Genomic DNA, 22,401 nt, shown 5'->3' with positions numbered 1-22,401 from the left:
CCAGGCCAAGTCTACTGGTTTCAGAAGGCCATCATGCTCCACGTGGCATTTGTAGCGGCCCCTGTCCTTGGGGTCCACCTTGATACTTTTCCAGGTGTAGTACGTCCCATCCGAGTTGTATCCCCCAACTCGGATGGGACGTACTACACCTGGAAAAGTATCAAGGTGGACCCCAAGGACAGGGGCCGCTACAAATGCCACGTGGAGCATGATGGAAGGCCATGGAAGGTATCTTGCTGCCAGACCTCCCCATCCCTTGTCCACTCAATGTCAATGTCCTTCGGGTAGAAGCCCCCCACCCGACAGATCAAGGTTTCCATCCCATCGTGGTCTACCTTCCGGGTCACCATCACTTCTGGTGTCTCTGCAAAATAATACCAGAATCAGCACAGGGCCTTTCCCAATGCCAAGAAGGGTGAGTGCCCTTGTTTGGGCTACCTGGGGAAGGACCCCTATCTTCCTATCTTCAACAATCTTCAGCTACTTCTGTCCTGCCCCTCCCAAGAAAAACTTGACCATTCTGATCAATTGGTAAATGTTGCAAACTTACATTTGGTGCTGCCACGTTTCCTTTCTTTTCCTTCCTCTTCTTTCCTTTCCTCAATACTTGGATTTTGTGTTTCATTTTCTGACAGAGAGGGTGGACCATATCATGGAGGCTGTTATGTTTGGAGGCTTCCTAATACGAAACAGGATCAAGTGTCCTGCACGGAGCAAAGTCCACTCCCCCTCTCTAACTCCACTATATTATTTTTCTACTTATCCCTCCCCTCCCGCTCCCCCCCCCCCCCGTCAAGCTCTTGGTGACACCCCCTTCACCTGTCCTCAGCAGTGTCTCCTTGCCGTAGTCCAGGTACTTCTTCAGCCACTCAATGCAGGTCTCCTGCAGGTAAGCCTTAAGGTACTGGTTGCGCATTGATTGAGCATCCCACTTCCTCTTGGTTTTCTGGGCTGCCCCATCAGCTGCCGTCCAAGTGAGGGTCTCCTTGTCAAAACTGATGAAGTCCTTCCCATCGTAGGCATACTGTCGATATCCTCCTTTGCTCCCATCTTTCCTCAGGTCACAGCCGTACATCTGCTGCAGGGTGTGAAACCCTAGAATCATAGAATAGTAGAGTTGGAAGAGACCTCATGGGCCATCTAGTCCAGCCCCCGCTAAGAAGCAGGAAATCGCATTCAAAGCACCCCCAACAGATAGCCATCCAGCCTCTGCTTAAAAGCCTCCAAAGAAGGAGCCTCCACCACAGTCTGGGGAAGACAGCCCTTCTCACAGTGAGGAAGTTCTTCCTGATGTTCAGGTGGAATCTCCTTTCTTTCCTGTAGTTTGAAGCCATTGTTCCGTGTCCTAGTCTGCAAGGCAGCAGAAAACAAGCTTGCTCCCTCCTCCCTAGGACTTCCCTTCACGTATTTGTACATGGCTATCATGTCTCCTCTCAGCCTTCTCTTCTGCAGGCTAAACATGCCCAGCTCTTTAAGCCGCTCCTCATAGGGCTTGTTCTCCAGACCTTTGATCATTTTAGTTGCCCTCCTCTGGACACATTCTAGCTTGTCAACATCTCCCTTCAACTGTGGTGCCCAGAATTGGACGCAGTATTCCAGGTGTGGTCTGACCAAGGCAGAATAGAGGGGGAGCAGGACTTCCCTGGATCTAGACGCTATTCCCCTATTGATGCAGGCCAGAATCCCGTTGGCTTTTTTAGCAGCCGCATCACATTGCTGGCTCATGTTTAACTTGTTGTCCACGAGGACTCCAAGGTCTTTTTCGCACACACTGCTGTCAAGCCAGGCGTCCCCCATTCTGTATCTTTGCATTCCATTTTTTCTGCCAAAGTGAAGTATCTTGCATTTGTCCCTGTTGAACTTCATCTTGTTAGTTTCGGCCCATCTCTCTAGTTTGTCAAGATCGTTTTGAATTCTGCTCCTGTCTTCTGGAGTGTTAGCTATCCCTCCCAGTTTGGTGTCGTCTGCAAACTTGATGATCGTGCCTTCTAACCCTTCGTCTAAGTCGTTAATAAAGATGTTGAACAGAACCGGGCCCAGGACGGAGCCCTGCGGCACTCCACTTGTCACTTCTCTCCATGATGAAGACGATGCATTGGTGAGCACCCTTTGGGTTCATCTGCTTAGCCAATTACAGATCCACCTAACCGTAGTTTTGTCTAGCCCACATTTTACTAGTTTGTTTGCCAGAAGGTCGTGGGGGACTTTGTCGAAGGCCTTACTGAAATCCAGGTACGCTACATCCACAGCATTCCCTGTATCGACCCAACTCGTAACTCTATCGAAAAAAGAGATCAGATTAGTTTGGCATGACTTGTTTTTGGTAAATCCGTGTTGACTATTAGCAATGACCGCATTTGTTTCTAAGTGTTCGCAGACCACTTCCTTAATGATCTTTTCCAGAATTTTGCCTGGTATCGATGTGAGGCTGACCGGACGGTAATTGTTTGGGTCATTCTTTTTTCCCTTCTTGAAGATAGGGACCACATTCGCCCTCCTCCAATCTGCTGGGACTTCTCCCGTTCTCCAAGAACTCTAAAAGATAATTGCCAGTGGTTCTGAAATAACTTCTGCTAGTTCCTTCAATACTCTTGGATGTAGCTGATCTGGCCCTGGGGACTTGAATTCATTTAGAGTGGCCAGGTGTTCCTGGACAACTTGTTTCCCTATTTGGGGTTGGATTTCCCCCAATCCTTCGTCCATTTCATGTTGCTGAGGTTGAAGATAGCTTTCTTTTTGTGAGAAGACTGAGGCAAAGAAGGCATTAAGTAGTTCTGCCTTTTCCCTGTCCCTTGTCATCATCACCCCATTTTCTCCTCGCAGTGGCCCTATCGCCTCCTTGTTCTTCCTTTTTCTACCAATGTAAGCAAAAAAGCCTTTTTTGTTGTTTTTTATGTTCCTGGCAAGCCTGAGCTCATTTTGAGCTTTAGCCTTGTGAGCCTTTTCCCTACAGGAGTTGGCTATACGTTTGAATTCTTCTTTGGTGATTTCTCCCCTTTTCCCTGAAAGAGAAATACAGGGGCGGTGGGGGTTCAGACAAGATTAGAGGCATCCACCACCTTCCTTGTGACCACAAGGGGCAGATTTGAAATTTCTCAGAAACAGCAGGATTTTTTTTTCTAGGGAGGGGGAAAGGCAACCACATTCTAAGAAAGCGTGAAACATTACAAACTGCCCAGTGTTTAATGGTTAATAATCCTGAGATATAATGTATTTATTAAAATATTTATCTCCTGCCTTGCCTCATGGGATTTCAGAGAGCCATTGATCTTCATGCAGCAATGTTTTTTCTGCTCCCTGCCTTCTTGCAGAGGTTACTTTCCCCTTCTTGCCCAAATATTTCTTCATAGAATCATGGAATCATAGAGTTGGAAGAGACTGCATGGGCCATCTAGTCATCCCCCCCCCCCCGGTTATTGTGTATATTTTGTTATTGGTTTTGTTATTGTTCTTTGATGTTTCATATGTTAGCACTGCTTTGTATTTGATTTTGCTGTAAGCCGCCCCAAGTCCCCTTCGGGGGAAGATGGAGGCGGGATATAAATAAACTTCTTCTTCTTCTTCTTCTTCTTCTTATTATTATTATTATTATTAGTCCAACCCCCTGCCATGCAGGAAAAGCACAATCAAAGTACCCCTGACAGATGGCCACCCAGCCTCTGTTTAAAAGTTTCCAAGAAAGGAGCTTCCACCAGACTCTGAGGCAGAGAGTTCCCTGCTGAACAGCTCATACGGTCAGGAAGTCCTTCCTGATGTTCTCCTGTCCTGTCATTTGAACCCATTGCTCCGAGTCCTAGTCTCCAGGGCAGGAGAAGACAAGTCTGCTCTTTCTTCCCTATGACACCTTTCCACATATTGATACATGGCTCTCATGTCTTCTCTTCTGCAGGTTAAACAAACCCAGCTCTTTAAGACACTCCTCAGAGGGATTTATAGTCTCCAGATTTTTGATTAGTTCAGTTGCCCTTCTCTGGACACCTTCCAGCTTAGAGTACATCCGTCTTTTGAATTGTGGTGCCCAGAATTGGACACAGTATTCCAGGTGAGGTCTAATCTGTTGGGATTCATCCTGGACTACTCAAGTCTAAATGTAGTCAGATAGATGATAGAGTTAGATTGAGGGAATCCTTTCCCCGTTTCCAAAACATGCCTAGATAGGATTCACCATTGTTTCCTGGTTCCCATCCTATTTAGGTCAGCCCACCCTGACCTAAATGTTCATAGAAATGTAATCTCTCCTAGGGCTCTGATGTAACTTCCCCAATTTGGTCCTTTGGAATGTTTATGGCCCTAGAGAAGAAGCGACCAGACCCATGGAGTTGACCACCATTGCAGCTTCCTGCTTTGTTCCAGAGAGGATGCACCTCTGTCCTCTATTAGTCAAGATGTAGTTATCTATAGAGCTTTGTTATTTTAATCCGTCTATGTGTGTTAGATCAGGACAGACTAGCTAGATAGGTCCTAACCTTTTCTATCCTTCAATGGATTTCTTTTTACCTCAATAAATGATTTTAAACTTTGAAGCTAACTTTGCATCCCTTTTGCCTTCCTGATGATGCAGAGGCCTTCCAAACTCACACCGGCAAGTCTCAAGCTGCTGCAATTCTTTACCCTACTATTTTAATGGGAATTTACCTCATAAAGAGGGTTGATTAGAACTTAACGGCTCTTCCATTCCCAACATAATCAAAGCAGAATACAGAGGCACCATAACTTCCCTTGATCTAGACACTATACTCCTTTTGATGCAGCCCAAAATCCCATTGGCTTTTTTTTTGCTGCTGCATCACACTGTTGGGTCATCTTCAGCTTGTTGTCTATGAAGACTCCCTGTTGTGAGCCAGACATCACCCATCCTGTGTCTTTGCATTTCATTATGTTCTGCCTAAGTGTAGTATCTTACATTTGTCCTTGCTGAAACTCATTTTGTTAGTTTTGGCATAGCTCTCTAATCTGTTAATGTCATTTTGAATTCTGATCCTGTCCTAATTTGGTGTCATCTGCAAACATGGTAAGCATGCCCTCTAAACTTTCATTCAAGTCATTAATAAATACATTGATCAGTATTGGGCCCAGGACTGAACCCACTTCACTAGTCATTTCTTTCTGAGATGAAGAGGAAGAACCCTTGGAGAGAAGCACCCTTTGGGTTTGGTTGCTTAACCAACTACATTTACAGTTAGTACCTTAAAACCCTTTGTCTGGGAAGGAAGAAAATAATGAATCTCCTTTCTCAGGATGGGTCATGCTCACATATAAGAAATAGTTTTTAGGAATTCTTCTCCCTAATATAGCAATTCTTCTTTTGTCTATTTACTTTTCCATCCAAATTGAATTTCCTGGTACATCTTCCCCACGCATCCTGTATATTGTTTTGTGAGCACGGACGAAATCTAGAGCTTTATTCTCTGTAAACAAGTATTGATATTTCTTTACTGCCATCATTTTCACCAGGTTTTTAGGCATTCCTGGTCATTTTATGTTCATGGGAGGCTTTTTAAGCAACAGGAAGTGGAGGCAGTCACTTCCCATTCAGAAATTTTAGGAAAATTTTTGTACTTCTCCATTCCTGCTTATAGAAATTTTCATACTAGAGTTTCAATCCACTTTAAATCCCATTGTAGTTTAGTGAAGTCCAGAGTGTCTCTGCTGAGCAGTTTAAATGCCTCTCCCTAAAATACAAATCCCAGAATTCTGTAGAAGGCAGCCACAGGATTTAAGTGGATAGGTGTGACAATCTGGATGTGGGTGAACAAATTGAAATTGAATCCAGACAAGACAGAGGTACTCCTGGTCAGTCGGAAGGCTGAACAAGGTATAGGGCTACAGCCTGTGCTGGACGTGGTTACACTTTTCCTGAAGTCACAGGTTCACAGCCTGGAACCCCAGGTCTCGGTGGTGGCCAGTAGGCTTGAGCGATCCATGAAAAAATTGATTCTAAACTCGTTTCAAAAGTAGGGGGCGCCAGCGTTTCGTTTCTGATGTCATTTCCGAATTTTGCCCCCCAAAAAATTCAAAATTAACGAAAATTCGTTAGTTTCAAAAGTAATTTGTTAATGGCGGATGCGCATGCGCAGTGGCCAAAAAAAACAGCATGAGGGGAGATTTTACAGGACTCTCCCGCCCTCATTTTTTGAGTGATCTTCTTCAAACTTGGTACAGTGGTAGAACACATTTAACGCTGATAGCTCACCAAAATTTGGAACGTTTCCCTTATCCTCTGATTTTTGGCGAATTTTCATAGCTTTTATAATAAACCATTTTTTAATAATTGCAGAAATCTGTTCCTGGTTTGAAAGTCTTATTTCCTGTTAAATTGGGTTGTCTTTACTGTGAAAGTCATTGTTCTACTTCAGAAACTTTGTTTTTGTGGCTGAAACTTTGTTAAATTGGTGTGTGTGTGATATATACTGTGTGTATATATATATATATATATATATATATATATAGTCCCTGCATATATGTGTGTGTGTGTGTGTGTGTGTGTATAGGTAAAGGTAAAGGTATCCCTTGACGTTAAATTCAGTCATGTCTGACTCTGGGGGTTGGTGCTCATCTCCATTTCTAAGCCCAAGAGCCAGTGTTGTCCATAGACACCTCCAAGGTCATGTGGCCGGCATGACTACATGGAGTGCCATTACCTTCCCGCCAGAGCGGTACCTATTGATCTACTCACATTGGCATGTTTTCAAGCTGCTAGGTTGGCAGAAGCTGGAGCTAACAGCGGGCACTCACTCTGCTCCCGGGATTTGAACCTGGGACCTTTCGGTCTGCAAGTTCAGCAGCTCAGTGCTTTAACACACTTCGCCATCGGGGCTCATGTATATATAATATAAATACACATACACACAATGTGGAGAATATGTGGAAAGGTAGATAGATAAGTTGGGAGCCACAGCGAAGGCACCTTCCTGGGAGCAAGGTCTAATAATAATAATAATAATAATAATAATAATAATAATAATAATAATAATAATAATAATAATAAATCCCTTACAATATCCAAGATGGCTCACTGCTACAGAATCTTGGGAGCTTTAGTTTGGTATGGTACCATTATTGGCAGAGAAAGCTAAGCTGTAGGAGTTGAAATCCAATCATTTATCCTCCCTATAGAATCAATTTTATATGCATTTTTAGCTACAGAAAAGCTAAAATCAGGACAGTAAAAGAACAACACCCAGAAAATGGGAATTCCAGACAGGAAACAATCAGGGCCAGCTAATACCTCCCAACAAAGGATTCCCCCAGGTAGGAAGCAGCCAGGCTTTGAAGCTGCAAGGCTATTCAATGCTAATCAAGGTGACCAATTGCAACATTCACACTTGCCTCCCACAGACAAGAGTTCTTTCTCCCACCCTGGACCTTCCACAGATATATAAAACCCCACTTGCCTAGCTTCGCACAGACGTCAAAACCTCTGAGTATGTCTGCCACAGATGTGGGTGAAACGTCAGGAGAGAATGCTTCTGGCACATGGCCATAGAGCCCGGAAAACTCATAGCAACCCAGCCAGTAGGCTGTTGCTGAACAACCTATGAACTTTTAGCATTAAAGGAAAAAATGCCCAAGATTTTATCACTTAATACTGTTGGCATGTCTGGAGAAGAAACTTTGCCCATGTCTGGAGTTAGGAATTGTAGGAGTTGAAATCCAAAACAATTTGACAGAAAACTGGGAGTTGTAGTTTGGCATGGTACTGGCTCTCTTCTGCAGGGAAGGCTAGGGACTTTGTAAAACTACAGCTCACATGACATGGCACTGAATCTGTTGCAATTGAGCTGGTGCCAGAATCCTTTCCGGGAGATCTCCTCAGTGGAGATATCTCTTAAAGGGATATCCTCTGGCTCTAAGGATTCCGTTTAGGAAGGCAAGCCTGGTTTTGGTATTCCCCTTTAAGCCTGGCACCAAACGGCGGCTCCAAGGCAGGGCGAGGAGAAGGCCAAGCGCAGGCAGGTATGTCTCTTCTCTCTTCTCTTCGCTCCCTCCCTGCTTTGCGGAAGGCTTCTACTGAGCCGGTGTGGTCCCCGCGGGGGGGGGTGGGGGGGGGGGCGTCTCAATGCCATTTTTAAAATGCTAGCAGATCGATGGCCATGCCTCTCCCTCCCTCCCTCTTCCGCTCTGATTGGCTGAGAGGCATGCCAACATGGCTTCTCCTCTCAGAGGAGCTACAGCTACATCCGAAGACATCAGAAAAAAAGGTACTTTTATTATTCAAATTCGTAATATTTGTAAGGCAGTGAGCAGATGGTTCAATATCAATTCAAAAGTAATTATGAAACGAATTTTAAACGAATTTAACGAACTAACGAAAAATTTGCTCAAGCCTAGTGGCCAGGGGAGCTTTCATACAATGTAAACTTGTGCTCCAGTTGCGCCTATACCTTCAGAAGTCAGACTTGGCCACGGTGATCCACACTCTTGTTATATTTCAAATAGACTACTACAATGCACTCTATGTGGGGTTGCCTTTGAAGACTGTTCAGAAGCTTCTATTTTATATACATTTTTATTGAAGGGGTTTGTGATTACAGTAGAAGTATTAAAAACATGGAATACAGGGCAGGGAGAGGATGTGAGGAGTGGAATTAGAAGGGTAAAAGGAAGTGTTAGGGAAAGGAAAGAAAAAAGAAAAGAAAAGGGGTAGGGGGAAGTGTGGAGGGAAAGAAACATTAGGGAGAGGGGTTAGGGAAGAGGGGAACAAACCATACATTAAACTTCCATTCTTTTCCTTTATGGTAAATTTCTATGTATAAAGTTTTGGAAAATGTCCTGGTCCATTTGTCTTATGTCATTATGTTGTTCATATAATTTTCCAGTTTGTTTCAATTTGTCGCTCTAATATGTTTTCCTCTAATTTCCTTCAGGAGAAAAGTTAATTTGTCCATGTCATATATGCTTTTCAATTTCCTCAGCCATTGTTCTTTCATCAGAATATTGTCCAATTTCCATTGTTTTGCCAGAGCCAAAGACTGAATTTGACACAAATGATGACATTTTATTTACATACATATCAACGGCCGTGAGAAAGACTGTTCAGAAGCTTCAAGTAGCCCAACAGGCAACAGCCAGGTTGTTCAGCCAAGTGCTGGCTTTAGACTTTGAAGCCCTAAATGGTTCTGGCCCAGCCTACCTGTCCAAACTGATCTTCCCCTATGAACCACCTCGGAGACTAAGATCTTCTGGGGAGGCTCTGCTCTCCATCTCACCTCCTTTGTGGGTGCAGTTGGTGGGGACAAGAGACAGGGTCTTAGTGGTGGCCCCTCGGCCGTGAAACTCCCTTTCCAGTGAAATCAGATCAGCTTCCTCCTTCCTGGCCTTTAGAAAGAATCCAAAAACCTGGCTGTGGGTCCAAGTTTTCGGAAATTAGTTAGTACAATAGGCAGCTATAAAGTAATTGCAACACGACTGTAATGGCTCCTGGACAATAATAATAATAATAATAATAATAATAATAATAATAATAATAATAATAATAATAATAATAAGAATACCTTTATTTTTATACCCCCGCCCTATCTCTCTGAAGGGACTCGGGGCGGCTTACATGGGGCCTTGCCCGACACAACAATATAATAACAGCAACAAGACAATAAAACAAATATCCCACAATAAAACATCAGCATCAATAAAACAGTCATAAAAATCAACATACAGCATAAAATGTTAAAAACAGGAGACTAATACACGGATCTGGCCCAAAGTGCAGAATATTTCAAAATGGGGAGAGGTAGTTTCACAGCTAAAATAGTCAATAAAGGGCAATGTAATAATGGCAAAACATCAACGATGGAGCTATTGTTGAATGGGCAGATAAATCGAACCTACAACGATTAATCATCGAAGGCCTTTTGGAAGAGCCAGGTTTTTAGGCTCTTCCGGAAGGAGAGGATGGTAGGGGCCTGCCTGATCTCTCTAGGGAGCGAGTTCCAAAGCCGAGGGGCCACGACGGAGAAGGCCCTCTCTCTCGTCCCCACCAACCGCGACTGCGAGGGTGGTGGGAGCGAGAGGAGGGCCTCCCCCAACGAGCGAAGAGAACGTGTGGGTTCATAGGGGGAGATGCGGTCTCTAAGGTAGGTGGGTCCCAAACCGTTTAGGGCTTTGTAGGTGATAACCTGCACCTTGAATTGGGCCCGGAAAATAAACGGCAGCCAGTGGAGCTCCTTAAACAGAGGCGTTGAACGCGCCCTGTAATTCGCTCCAGTTAGAAGCCTGGCTGCCGAGCGTTGTACTAATTGTAGTTTCCGGGCCGTCTTCAAAGGCAGCCCCACGTATTATGACTTTAATAGTGATTTTAATGTATTGATATATTATGTTTTTAAATTTTTACGGATTTTAATGTATGTGTATACTGCATTTATATGTTTATGTTTGTATGGCATTGAATTATTGCCAATTTGGAAGCCACTCTGAGTCTCCTTTGGGGTTAGATAGAGCAGGGTAAAAATACAGTAAATACTAAATAGATAGATATTCTAGTGTGATGAGGTGTCATTTCATCACACTAGAGTATCTATCCAGTTGTCTGTTTTTTAACTTTTATAATATTCTTGTTTCATATTGTACAGTAGAGCCCCGGTTAACTGAGTTCTGGCTGCTAGGCAGCAGTGCTTGTGGGCTGCTGCCCACGGAGTGTGTCCTGGATCTCCTTTGGCCAGGCCCTCCGAGAAATGAGGAATGTGCTGCGGGTTTTCCTCAGCCAGGCCATTGCTGGAGGAAATTTTTTTTCTCCAGCAAGGGCCTGGCTGAGGGAGATTCAGGGAGACGTCCCTTGGCAAGCCCTCGCCCTATCTGAGCAGTTCGGTTATCCAAGATTGGGCCCGCCCCTTTATCTCGGATAACAGGGGCTCTACTGTATTACTGTTTTTATCTTTTTATATTGTGATTTGTGTTATATTGTTGTTTATTTTGTCCTTTTGCTGTTTGGGCCTCTGCCTCATGTAAGCTGCCCCGAGTCCCGGCTGGGAGATGGTGGCGGGGTATAAATAAAGTATTATTTATTTATTTATTTATTTAGTCTGACTTCTCTGCCATGACCTTCCCGTCTTGAGTGGCCCTGCATGGTATAGCTCATGGCATCATCGAGGAGCTCAAGCCCCAGCACCACATCAAGGTAACGATCCTTTGCATGCGTTATTGACACAATGACGTTGTACGACACAGCAAACAAGATAGAGATGCTGGATTTCGTATCACAAAATCACAAGTTGAACACTTCCCAAGTGTCTAGGACTGTGTGATGTATTTTCAGATGATGCGTGCAGATCCCAGTAAGTTGGCCTTTTGCAGTCGGCAGATCGTAATTTTGTCAATGTCTATTGTTTCCAAATGCCAGCTGAGATCTTTTGGCACGGCACCCAGTGTGCCCATCACCACTGGGACCACCTGTACTGGTTTCTGCCAGAGTCTTTGAAGTTCAATCTTGAGGTCCTGATAGCAGCTGAATTTTTCCTGTTGTTTTTGTTGTTGTTGTTGTTGTTATTATTATTACACCATGGTGTACTGAAAATGGTAAATCTGGCTGGGTTGTTGTGTGTACGGTCATGTTCCAGAAGTATTCTCTCCTGATGTTTCACTCACATCTACGGCAGGCATCCTCAGAGGTTGTGAGGTATATAGACCTCAAATAGATCTCACAACCTCTGAGGATGCCTGCCATAGATGTGGGTGAAACATCAAGAGAGAATACTTCTGGAACATGGCCACACAGCCCGGAAAACACACAACAACCCTGTAATTCCGGCCATGAAAGCCTTCGACAACACACAGTAAATCTGGCTGTTGTGGCTTGCTCAGATTATCACTGATGTAGACCATTCCATTCAGTTCTAAGCAGTTACAAAAACGTTGTCCTGTACTTTCTACAGCTTCCAGTTAGACAGCAAACAGATCAGTGGGGTGAGGTGGAGAAATAGGAATTTATCTCCTGCCAGGACCCCTTTTCTCCTCATGGCTGGTAGAGAGATACCATATTAACCCTGGGAAGAAATGGCAGATCACCACTCCTTGCCCTTGGCTGGTACTTACCTCGGCTCTGGTTATAACGATTCCTTGCAATCACCAGGTTCTCTTTGAAAAACTGTTCAGAATTCCGTGACACCTCAGTTTCATCCTTCCAGTAGGAGGGATCGACTTCCTCCACCTTCTTCATCCAGGAAACACAAGGAAGTTCCAACCTCACGGTGCTGTCATATTGAGAGATCCGCTGGTCATCCATATATCCCACAACGTAAAATGAAGAAAGCAATTCATTATCCTCTGATATTGCTGTGTAGAAATACTTTAGGGAGTGTGAAGAGACTGGAAAGGAAGAAAGGAGGAATCATACAAATGCGTTGAGGTAGTGCCGATTTAAAAGTTAGTAAAGCACTGAAAAGAGTGGCAAGTCTGGAGAAATGGATAGCTTATCAAGAAATTTCTACCAAGTCTATGGAAGGAGGTAAGGCAAGGCTGCATTTTATCACCCTAACTATTAAACTTGTGTGCTGAAAATACCATATGCAAAGTAGGATTAGACTAAGAGGAAGGCAATATGAAAAGTGGTGGAAGGATGTGCAGAAAAAGCAAAACTTTGGAACGAATGTAGATGGAAGTCAAGGAAAAAAGTGCAAGAGCAAGTTTACAGTCTAACAGTTTGAAAACAAAAATAATGGTGACTTTAAAATAGATAATAAAAACATAAACAAACTGGTAGATTGATTTTCCCCCTGATGAATTCATTACAGGATCTTTTAGGATTTTCTGTGATGCAATTAACTAGAGGCTCTATCACTATCACAGAGATTAACATTGACAGTGGGCATCCCTGTTTAGAAGAATCCCATTTGTTAATTTGTGTGCATTGACAGATTAATTTATAGGTTGCTGTGAGTCCTTCGGGCTTTTTGGCCATGTTCCAAAAACCTTCTATTCCGACATTTCACCCACATCTATGGGAGGCATCCTCACAACCTCTGAGGATGCCTGCCATTGATGTGGGTGAAACGACTGGAGAGAAAGCTTCTGGAACATTGCCATACAGCCCGAAAGACTCACAGCGACCCAGTGATTCCAGCCATGAAATCCTTTGACAATAGATTAATTTATATTCCCTTCTCTCTAAATCTGAAGGAATATTCACAAGAAAATTCAAATAATTATTTCATGTGCCTTAGATTACATAATTGGGGTCTGTAGCCACAAAAGTATTTAAGGGGGGCTGTGGTGAAGAAAAAGTTGAAAACCACTGCTCTAAATTTAATCCAAAATGGTATCTCATCCAATCAAAACAGCAAAGAACACGCCCGCTGAATGTTGGCAAGGATGCAACATTCAAAGCACTTAAATGTTTTGATGATTTTTAATACAAAGGTAAATGCATTGTGTTGTTTATTTGTTCAGTCATTTCCAACTCTCCGTGACCTCATGGACCAGTCCAGGCCAGAGCTCCCTGTCGGCCGTCACCACCCCCCCTCTCTCCTTCAATGTCAAGCCAGTCACTTCAAGGATACCGTCCATCCATCTTGCCCTTGGTCGGCCTCTCTTCCTTTTTCCTTCCCTTTTCCCCAGCATCGTGATCTTTTCCAAGTTTTCCTGTCTTCTCATGATGTGGCCAAAATACTTCATCTTTGCCTCCAATCTCCTTCCCTCCAGTGAGCAGCCATTGGGCATTATTTCCTGGAGGATGGACTGGGTGGATCCTCTTGCCAAGGTCCAAGCCACTCTCAGGATGTTCCTCCAGCACCAGAGTTCAAAAGCGTCTCTCTTCCTTCATTCAGCCTTCCTTATGGTCCAGCTCTCGCAGCCATAGGTCACTATGGGGAATACTTACTTACTTACTTAGACGATCCCTTGTAGTTCGAGGATGATTGTCTTCCATCTTGGGGGTGTGTCCGTAGATGGCTGAAGAGACCATGGCTTTGACTATGCGGATCTTCGTTGCCCATGTGATGTCTCTGCTTTTCACTATTCTATCGAGGTTGGTCCTTGCTCTCTTCCCAAGAAGTAAACATCTTCTGATTTCCTGGCTACAGTCTGCATGTGCAGTAATCTTCGCACCTAGAAATATAAAGTCTGTCCCTGCCTCCACGTTTTCTCCCTCTATTTGCCAGTTGTCAATCCGTCTGGTTGCCATGATCTTGGTTTTCTTGACGTTTAACTGCAACCCAGCTTTTGCACTTTCTTCTTTCACTTTGGTGATAAGGCTCCTCAGTTCCTCCTCACTTTCGGCCATCAGAGTGGTATCATCTGCATATCTGAGGTTGTTAATGTTTCTTCCAGAAATTTTAACTCCAGCCTTGGATTCATCAAGACCCGCACGTTGCATGATGTGTTCTGCGTACAAGTTGAATAGGGAGGGTGAGAGTATGCAGCCCTGATGTCCACACTCCTTTCCCAATCTGGAACCAGTCTGTTGTTCTGTGGTCTGTTCTTTCTGTGGTTACTTGGTCTTTATACAGATTTCTCAGGAGACAGACAAGGGGACTTGGTCTCTCCATATCACCAAGTACATGCCAGAGTTTGTTATGACCCACACAGTCAAAGGCTTTAGAATAGTCAATAAAGCAGAAGTGGATGTTTTTCTGAAACTCCCTAGCTTCCTCCATTATCCAGCAGATATTGGCAATGTGGTCTCTGGTTCCTCTGCATTTTCTGAACCCAGCTTGGACAACTCTCGCTCCATGTATTACTGGAAACTTCCTTGCAGGATCTTGAGCATTACCTTCCTGGCATGGGAAATAAGGGCCACTGGATGAGAGTTGAAGCATCCTTTAGTGTTTCCCTTTTTTGGTATGGGTGAAAGTAATTTCTATCCTTGGTAGGTAAAGGTAAAGGTTTCCCCTGACATTAAGTCCAGTCATGTCTGACTCTGGGGGTTGGTGCTCATCTCCATTTCTAAGCCGAAGAGCCGGCGTTGTCCGTAGACACCTCCAAGGTCATGTGGCCACTGGCATGACTGCATGGAGCGCCGTTACCTTCCCGCCGGAGTGGTACCTATTGACCTACTCATATTTGCATGTTTTCGAACTGCTAGGTTGGCAGAAGCTGGAGCAACAGTGGGCGCTGACTTCGCTCCCGGGATTTGAACCTGGGACCTTTCGGTCTGCAAGTTCAGCAGCTCAGTGCTTTAACACACTTCGCCACCGGGGCTCCTTTCTATCATTGGAGATATCACTAAACAATGATTATTTATGACGTTTATTTATCTCTCCACAAGGAGACTAAAACTATTGTACTTTGCCTTGCTCTGGTTCAGTTGTCTCTAGTGCTGGGAAGGTAGGAATAGGAATCTGCAGTCATGGGATATGTAGCTTTACAAGGGCCTGCCAGGGAGTCTCACCCAACTACATTTCCCAGGATCCCTATAGCATTGAGCCTTGGCAGGATCCCCCAGCATTGAGCCCTGGCAGCTGGAGTGGTCTCCAACTGCACTAATTTGAAAGTGTAGATACAGCCTGATCCATGCATTTCTACCCCTCTCCCCTTTGTCACAAGCGAAAGCCCTGCAGAAGGCGACAGAGACAGGAGTCCCCCCCCCCTTCTTTCTAGCAAAGCATAAAAAGGGGTGGGTTGAAAGGTCTCACCACCGGGAGCCGGGTTCAGGGGGGCGATTCCCGGGTGTCCGAGAAGGAGAGACACAACCCGGAGCAGCAACAGCAGCGCCATCGCCAGCCGAGAAGTTTTTGCTTGTTTACAAGCCACGAAGATTAGAAGCTCAGGGGAGGGAAACGTCCCACCAATAGGAAGCCGGGGTTTTGCATGGCGTCACCGGTTTCCGGGCAGACTCAGCACCGAGGGTATGGCCAGAAGAGGGTAGTAGCAACAACAACAACAACAACAGCAATAAATCCAGTCTCTGACTAACACTGTCCGAATTTTTAGCACTGATATCAGCATAGAGTTTGGCTTGGACAAATGTTCGACAGTGGCATTGAAGAAGGGAAAAATCATTGAAAGTGAGGGCATAAATATGCCTAATGGCCAAACAATAACGTGTCACCAGCCAGAGGCCTATAAATATCTGGGCATATTACAGCTGGACAACATCAAGCATGAACATGTGAAGACTGTGGTCAGCAAAGAATACACACAAAGGGTCAGAAAAATTCTCAAAAGCAAGCTCAATGGAGGCAACACCATCAAGGCCATAAACCCCTGGGCCATACCTGTCATAAGATATACTGCTGGCATTATAAATTGGACACAGGCGGAACTGGACAATTTGGACAGAAAAACAAGAAAACTCATGACCATTCATCATTCACTGCACCCTTGCAGTGATGTTGACCAGCTATATCTGCCTTGAAGATCAGGTGGCAGAGGACTCTTGCAAGTCAAACAAGCAGTCAAAGAGGAAGAACATGCCCTGGCAGAATATGTCAAGCAAAGTGAAGAACCTGCTTTGATTGAAGTCAGCAATCAGAAACCCCTCAAAGCACAGCAGACAAAAAATCAGTACAAGAAAACCGCACTACAAACTAGAGCTGACAGCTGGCACAACAAAACATTGCATGGAAAGTTCCTTGACAAAATTGAAGGAAAAGCTGATAAGGAGAAGACCTGGCTCTGGCTCACAAATGGGACCCTGAAGAAGGAGACAGAAGGCCTGATCCTTGCAGCCCAGGAGCAAGCCATCAGGACAAAGGCAATTAAGGCCAAGATTGAAAAATCAGCTGATGACCCAAAATGCAGACTGTGCAAGGAAATCGACAAAACCATTGATCATATCCTCAGCTGCTGTAAGAAAACGGCACAGACAGTCTACAAACAGAGGCACAACTATGTGGCCCAAATGATTCATTGGAACTTATGCCTCAAGTACCACCTCCCAGCAGCAAAGAACTGGCGGGATCACAAACCTGCAAAGGTCATGGAAAATGAGCACGCAAAGATACTGTGGGACTTCCGAATCCAGACTGACAAAGTTCTGGAACACAACACACCAGACATCACAGTTGTGGAAAAGAAAAAGGTTTGGATCATTGATGTTGCCATCCCAGGTGACAGTCGCATTGACGAAAAACAACAGGAAAAACTCAGCCGCTATCAGGACCTCAAGATTGAACTTCAAAGACTCTGGCAGAAACCAGTGCAGGTGGTCCCGGTGGTGATGGGCACACTGGGTGCTGTGCCAAAAGATCTCAGTCGGCATTTGGAAACAATAGACATTGACAAAATTATGATCTGCCAACTGCAAAAGGCCACCCTGCTGGGATCTGTGCGCATCATCCGAAAATCCATCACACAGTCCTAGACACTTGGGAAGTGTTTGATTTGTGATTTTGTGATACGAAATCCAGCATATCTATCTTGTTTGCTGTGTCATAAAATATAATAATAATAATAGTAATACCTTTATTTTTCTATCCCGCCTCCATCTCCCCGCGGGGACTCAGGACGGCTAACACAGGGTCAAGGGTATATACAGTAGAGTCTCACTTATCCAAGCCTCGCTTATCCAAGTTTCTGGATTATCCAAGCCATTTTTGTAGTCAATGTTTTCAATATATTGTGATATTTTGGTGCTAAATTAGTAAATACAGTAATTACAACATAACATTACTGCTTATTAAACTACTTTTTCTGTCCAAGTTGTTGTATAACATGATGTTTTGGTGCTTAATTTGTAAAATCATAACCTAATTTGATGTTTAATAGGCTTTTCCTTAATCCCTCCTTATTATCCAAGATACTCACTTATCCAAGCTTCTGCCAGCCCGTTTAGCTTGGATAAGTGAGACTCTACTGTAGTAGTAACAATAATAATAATAATAATAATAATAATAATAATAATAATAATAATAATAATTTTTTTTCTATCCCGCCTCCATCACCCCGCGGGGACTCAGGGCGGCTAACACAGGGTCAAGGGTATATACCTCAATACCTCTGAGGATGGCTACCATAGATGTGGGTGAAACGTCAGGAGAGAATGCTTCTGGAACATGGCCATGCAGCCCGGAAACACACAACTCTATGTTTATATATCTTTTATATATATCTTTTTGAAGCAATATGTTGTACATTTTGACTGGCAAAGTGGTGTCAAAATGCATGCGGCTGCTAGGATATGCCTAGCAAAACCATGGAAAATGCAAGAAATTCCCTCAATTGAAAAATGGCTACTGAGACTATTGGATATCCAAAATATGGATTTATTAACACAAACAATATCACAGAACATGCCACCAAGACAATTGGAGTAAGATTGGAGTAAGTTGAGACAATATTTGTTAAGGGGAAAAAAAATCGAATTTGTATGAAATATGTTAATAAGCAATCCTAGGCCTTAGGACATGTATGAATGTTCGCCGGCAATCATTTTGAGATGAAGAAGTTGTATATTGTGATGCAGAGGATCTGGAAGGGGAAAACAACTGGGTGGGTCGGGGTTTTGTTTTGTTTGGTTTGGGGTTTTTTTTTAATTGCTTTATATTTTTTTTCTCTTTTCTTTTCCTTAATTTGTTCCCCCCCCACTTTTTATGTATGTATGTTTAAAATCATAAATAAAATATTTTAAAAATGCATGAATTCTGCGATGTAGGTACACCCTATGATTTTAAGCACCGAACTTCCAAAACATGCAGGAATAAGCTTTGCAGAGGCAGTTCTGATAGTACAGCAGCGCCCTTTAGTGGCCAAAGAGGATATGACCAATTTGTCAATTCTTGATTCTCAGCTGATTTCCCAGAAATGACAGAGCATGTATGACTGAAATGCCAGCCAATCCGTGGCGTGCAAGTCTAATCTATTTTGTGCATACATCAAGGGCTTCCTGCCTGCCCACAGATTTAACAGAAAATTCAGACAAGGCTTTGAAAGTGACATTTCCTTGTTCTGACTGCTTGTGATATTTTTTAAAATGTTAACGCTTTGTTGATAGACAAGGAGATGTAGTTTGCCAAGGTATTTAGCCAAAGTGGGCTGATGGCCCACCAAACTATAAATCCAGGGATTCTAAAGCATTGAACCAGTCATGGCAGTTCAAATGGAGTGATTAATAGCTGTCCTGAGTTCTTGTGTTGCTATTTTTGAATTTGTGTGTAACATGACCAAGGGCTTTCCCCAGACAGAGATGCATAGAGTTTATTTCCTGCCAATCTGTTTCTATACTGGAGCTGGTTCCAGTACAGGCATACAACCGTGGATATAGCCTTTTCTTTTTACATTTTTAAAAGAGCTTTTATTTAAAAAATGAACACAAAATGCAATCTATAAAAGAAACAAAATCTACAAACAAACTGCAGCCTTGCAAAGCATTAATGCAAGCTACAGGATACAATCCGGTCTTCAGAATTAATATTTAACTGAACCAAGTACAGTAGAGTCTCACTTATCCAATATAAACGGGCCGGCAGAAGCTTGGATAAGCGAATATCTTGGATAATAAGGAGGGATTAAGGAAAAGCCTATTAAACATCAAATGAGGTTATGATTTTACAAATGAAGCACCAAAACATCATGTTATACAACAAATTTGACAGAAAAAGTAGTTCAATACGCAGTAATGTTATGTTGTAATTACTGTATTTACGAATTTAGCACCAAAATATCATGATATATTGAAAACATTGACTACAAAAATGGCTTGGATAATCCAGAAGCTTGGATAAGCGAGGCTTGGATAAGTGAGACTCTACTGTATTTAAAAAATGAACACAAAACGCAATCTATAAAAGAAACAAAATCTACAAACAAACTGCAGCCTTGCAAAGCATTAATGCAAGCTACAGGATACAATCCGGTCTTCAGAATTAATATTTAACTGAACCAAGTACAGTAGAGTCTCACTTATCCAACATAAACGGGCCGGCAGAACATTGGATAAGCGAATATGTTGGATAATAAGGAGGGATTAAGGAAAAGCCTATTAAACATCAAATTAGGTTATGCTTTTACAAATGAAGCACCAAAAACATCATGTTATACCACAAATTTGACAGAAAAAGTAGTTCAATACACAGTAATGCTATGTAGAAATTACTGTATTTACAAACTTGGCACCAATATATCACGATTTATTGAAAACATTGACTACAAAAAAGCGTTGGATAATACAGAATGTTGGATAAGCGAGTGTTGGAAAATTGTATATCAAATATCACTTCATGGTATGCAAAAATGTGGAACATCTGTTTCAGAAGAATAATAAAACATAGAGTTGGAAGAGACCCCATGAGCCATCCAGTCTTAACCTCCTTCTGCCAAGCAGGAAAAGCACAATCAGAGCACTCCTGACAGATGGCCATCCTGCCTCTGTTTAAATGCCTCCAGGGAGGAGTCAAGGTACTTGAATGAAGACTGGGTCCCCATCTACACTGGTATATAATGCAGTTTGAAATTGTATTATATGGTCAGTGTAAGCTCATATGATGCAGTTCAGTGCAGTGCATTACGAGTCTAGCTTGGCCATGGTTTCAAACTGTATTATATGGCAATGTAGATGTAGCCATAGACATAAATATAACTTTAGAGGAGCTTGGTCCACTTTTATTTGTGGTGCAAATCAATCCACAGACACAAAAAGACACATATGTCTATGGGTGCTTAGTAGGCATGTCCGATCGATGAAAAAAATGTTTCAATTCTCGTTTCTAAAGTAGGGGGCGCTGGCGCTTCGATATAGAAAGTATTTCCGATTTTTTTCACCCCAAAATTTTGGATATTTCCAAAAATTTGTAACGATTCTAAATGTTTCTAAAATGGCGGACGCACATGCGCAATCGCTACACACCGGGCTTGTATGGCAATCTTCCATGTGGATGCAGAGGACGTTAGCCCCCACCTTTGCGTCCATCGTGGAAGCTTCTGATTGGCCGGGGAGCGGCAGCCATGTTAGGCTGTGATAAGCGCCCATACAAGGTAGATTGCAGAAACAAAAAAAAAATTAAATATTTTTTAAAATATATTTTAAAAAATTGAGGGGGGAATTAATGAATCATTAAGAGACAATTAGAGAATGGGCCAGCAATGGTTCGAATTACATTACTGGTTGCGCTGTGAGACAATGTCTCGGAATGCGTATCAAAAAGGGAGAACAATCCGAAATAATTCCGATATATGATTCAAAATGATTTTTTGGACATGTCTAGTGCTTAGGTTACTTTCCCCCTCCTTGTCTTTCTCCTTGTAGACATATTTAGCACACAGGTTTTGAATAGGGATAGATCTCTACTCCACCAAATGAATGCAATGAATTTGCCACTTTCTAGTTGGAATAAAAAAATTCGGGTCTTTGGTCCTTATGGAGAAACTGGCTAAAGAAGAGCACTTCAGGAGGCTTCGACAAACTCTTTATCCAAATCTTGCCTTAAAAATTATATTGAACCATTTTGAGACTATTTGAAAGCTTCTTCCAAAATGGATGATGTTTTATTTCAGCCATGTCCATTTTGGTGGTCAATTGTATAGATCTGACTGAGCATTACAATTCGAGAAAGGTATTCGAAAAAGGTTACTACGGGCAATACCATTGCCTTAACGTCACAGACCTTCAAGATTGGTCCTTGTTCTCCTCCCAAGCAGGAAATATCTTGGAAGAGTTGGAAGAGACCTCATGGGCCATCCAGTCCAACCCCCGCCAAGAAGCAGGAAAATCGCATTCAAAGCACCCTGGCAGATGGCCATCCAGCCTCTGCTTAAAGGCCTCCAAAGAAGGAGGCTCCACCACGACCCGGGGGAGAGAGTTCCACTGCTGAACAGCCCTCACAGTGAGGAAGTTCTTCCTGATGTTCAGGTGGAATCTCCTTTCTTTCCTGTAGTTTGAAGCCATTGTTCCGTGTCCTAGTCTGCAGGGCGGCAGAAAACAAGCTTGCTCCCTCCTCCCTATGACTTCCACTCACATGTTTGTACATGGCTATCATGTCTCCTCTCAGCCTTCTCTTCTGCAGGCTAAACATGCCCAGTTCTTTAAGCCTCTCCTCATAGGGCTTGTTCTCCAGACCCTTGACCATTTTAGTTGCCCTCCTTTGGACCTCAGACTATGGCTTTGAACCCACTGGGTGACTTTAGGCATATCTCACTCTCTCAGCCTCTCCCCTTGGAATAACTCTTGCCAAGAAAACTCTGTGACGGGGTCACCTTTGGGTCGTCCTAAGCCTGAAACAACCACCATCCTCACTAGGTATTCATTGGAAAGTGAGGCTCTAGAATCCTACTTGCAGCCCCAGGAGGCAGTCCTGGGTTAGAGAGACCAGCCAAGCCAAGCCGCTCCTGGTCCGAGCCTTTCAGAGGTTTATATTCCTCATTCAAACACTAGAATAGGAATCTTGCTCTTCCAGGTCTGTCTGCTGGAGGAGAAACCAAACTACACGCCTTCTTTTGCCAGCTGATTGTGTTCCTCTGCTGGGGCGATTGAGTCTGGAACTGCACCTCTTGATTTGGTCTTTCCTTTTAGAGAAGGCTGAATACAGTCCTGTGGCG

The 22,401-nt window shown here is 43.4% G+C and overlaps 2 protein-coding genes and 1 long non-coding RNA gene across 4 annotated transcripts in view; all 3 read right to left on the bottom strand.

Moving 5' to 3' along the window:
- The window catches only part of LOC103282626 (major histocompatibility complex class I-related gene protein-like), a 233,254-nt gene that overhangs the window by 19,363 nt on the left and 191,490 nt on the right, over positions 1-22,401 (bottom strand). The gene's annotated exons all lie outside the window — the stretch shown is intronic.
- The window catches only part of LOC134296891 (uncharacterized), a 113,780-nt gene that overhangs the window by 10,781 nt on the left and 80,598 nt on the right, over positions 1-22,401 (bottom strand). The window lies entirely within an intron of this gene.
- Positions 171-15,698, bottom strand: LOC134296888 (major histocompatibility complex class I-related gene protein-like). Its single transcript, XM_062972929.1, has 4 exons — positions 15,564-15,698; positions 12,028-12,300; positions 820-1,095; positions 171-364 (listed from the first exon to the last, which is right to left on the bottom strand). Exons 1-4 carry the CDS (start codon positions 15,643-15,645, stop codon positions 189-191), a joined length of 807 nt encoding a protein of 268 aa, XP_062828999.1. The 5' UTR covers positions 15,646-15,698; the 3' UTR covers positions 171-188.

The sequence above is a fragment of the Anolis carolinensis genome, chromosome 2, assembly GCF_035594765.1.
Source record: "Anolis carolinensis isolate JA03-04 chromosome 2, rAnoCar3.1.pri, whole genome shotgun sequence".
In the NCBI taxonomy this organism is placed as follows: domain Eukaryota; kingdom Metazoa; phylum Chordata; class Lepidosauria; order Squamata; family Dactyloidae; genus Anolis; species Anolis carolinensis.
This window is presented reverse-complemented; position numbering and strand designations above follow the sequence as displayed.

What these genes read in the sequence shown, in the direction of transcription:
- LOC134296888 (XM_062972929.1), bottom strand. Translation starts at nt 15,645, where the DNA reads ATGGCGCTGCTGTTGCTGCTCCGGGTTGTGTCTCTCCTTCTCGGACAC. An exon ending in TCGTTATAACCAGAGCCGAG is followed by an intron (nt 1,096 to 12,027) that starts GTAAGTACCAGC and finishes CTATGATTCTAG; the next exon opens with GGTTTCACACCCTGCAGCAG. An exon ending in GGAGACACTGCTGAGGACAG is followed by an intron (nt 365 to 819) that starts GTGAAGGGGGTG and finishes ATTATTTTGCAG; the next exon opens with AGACACCAGAAGTGATGGTG.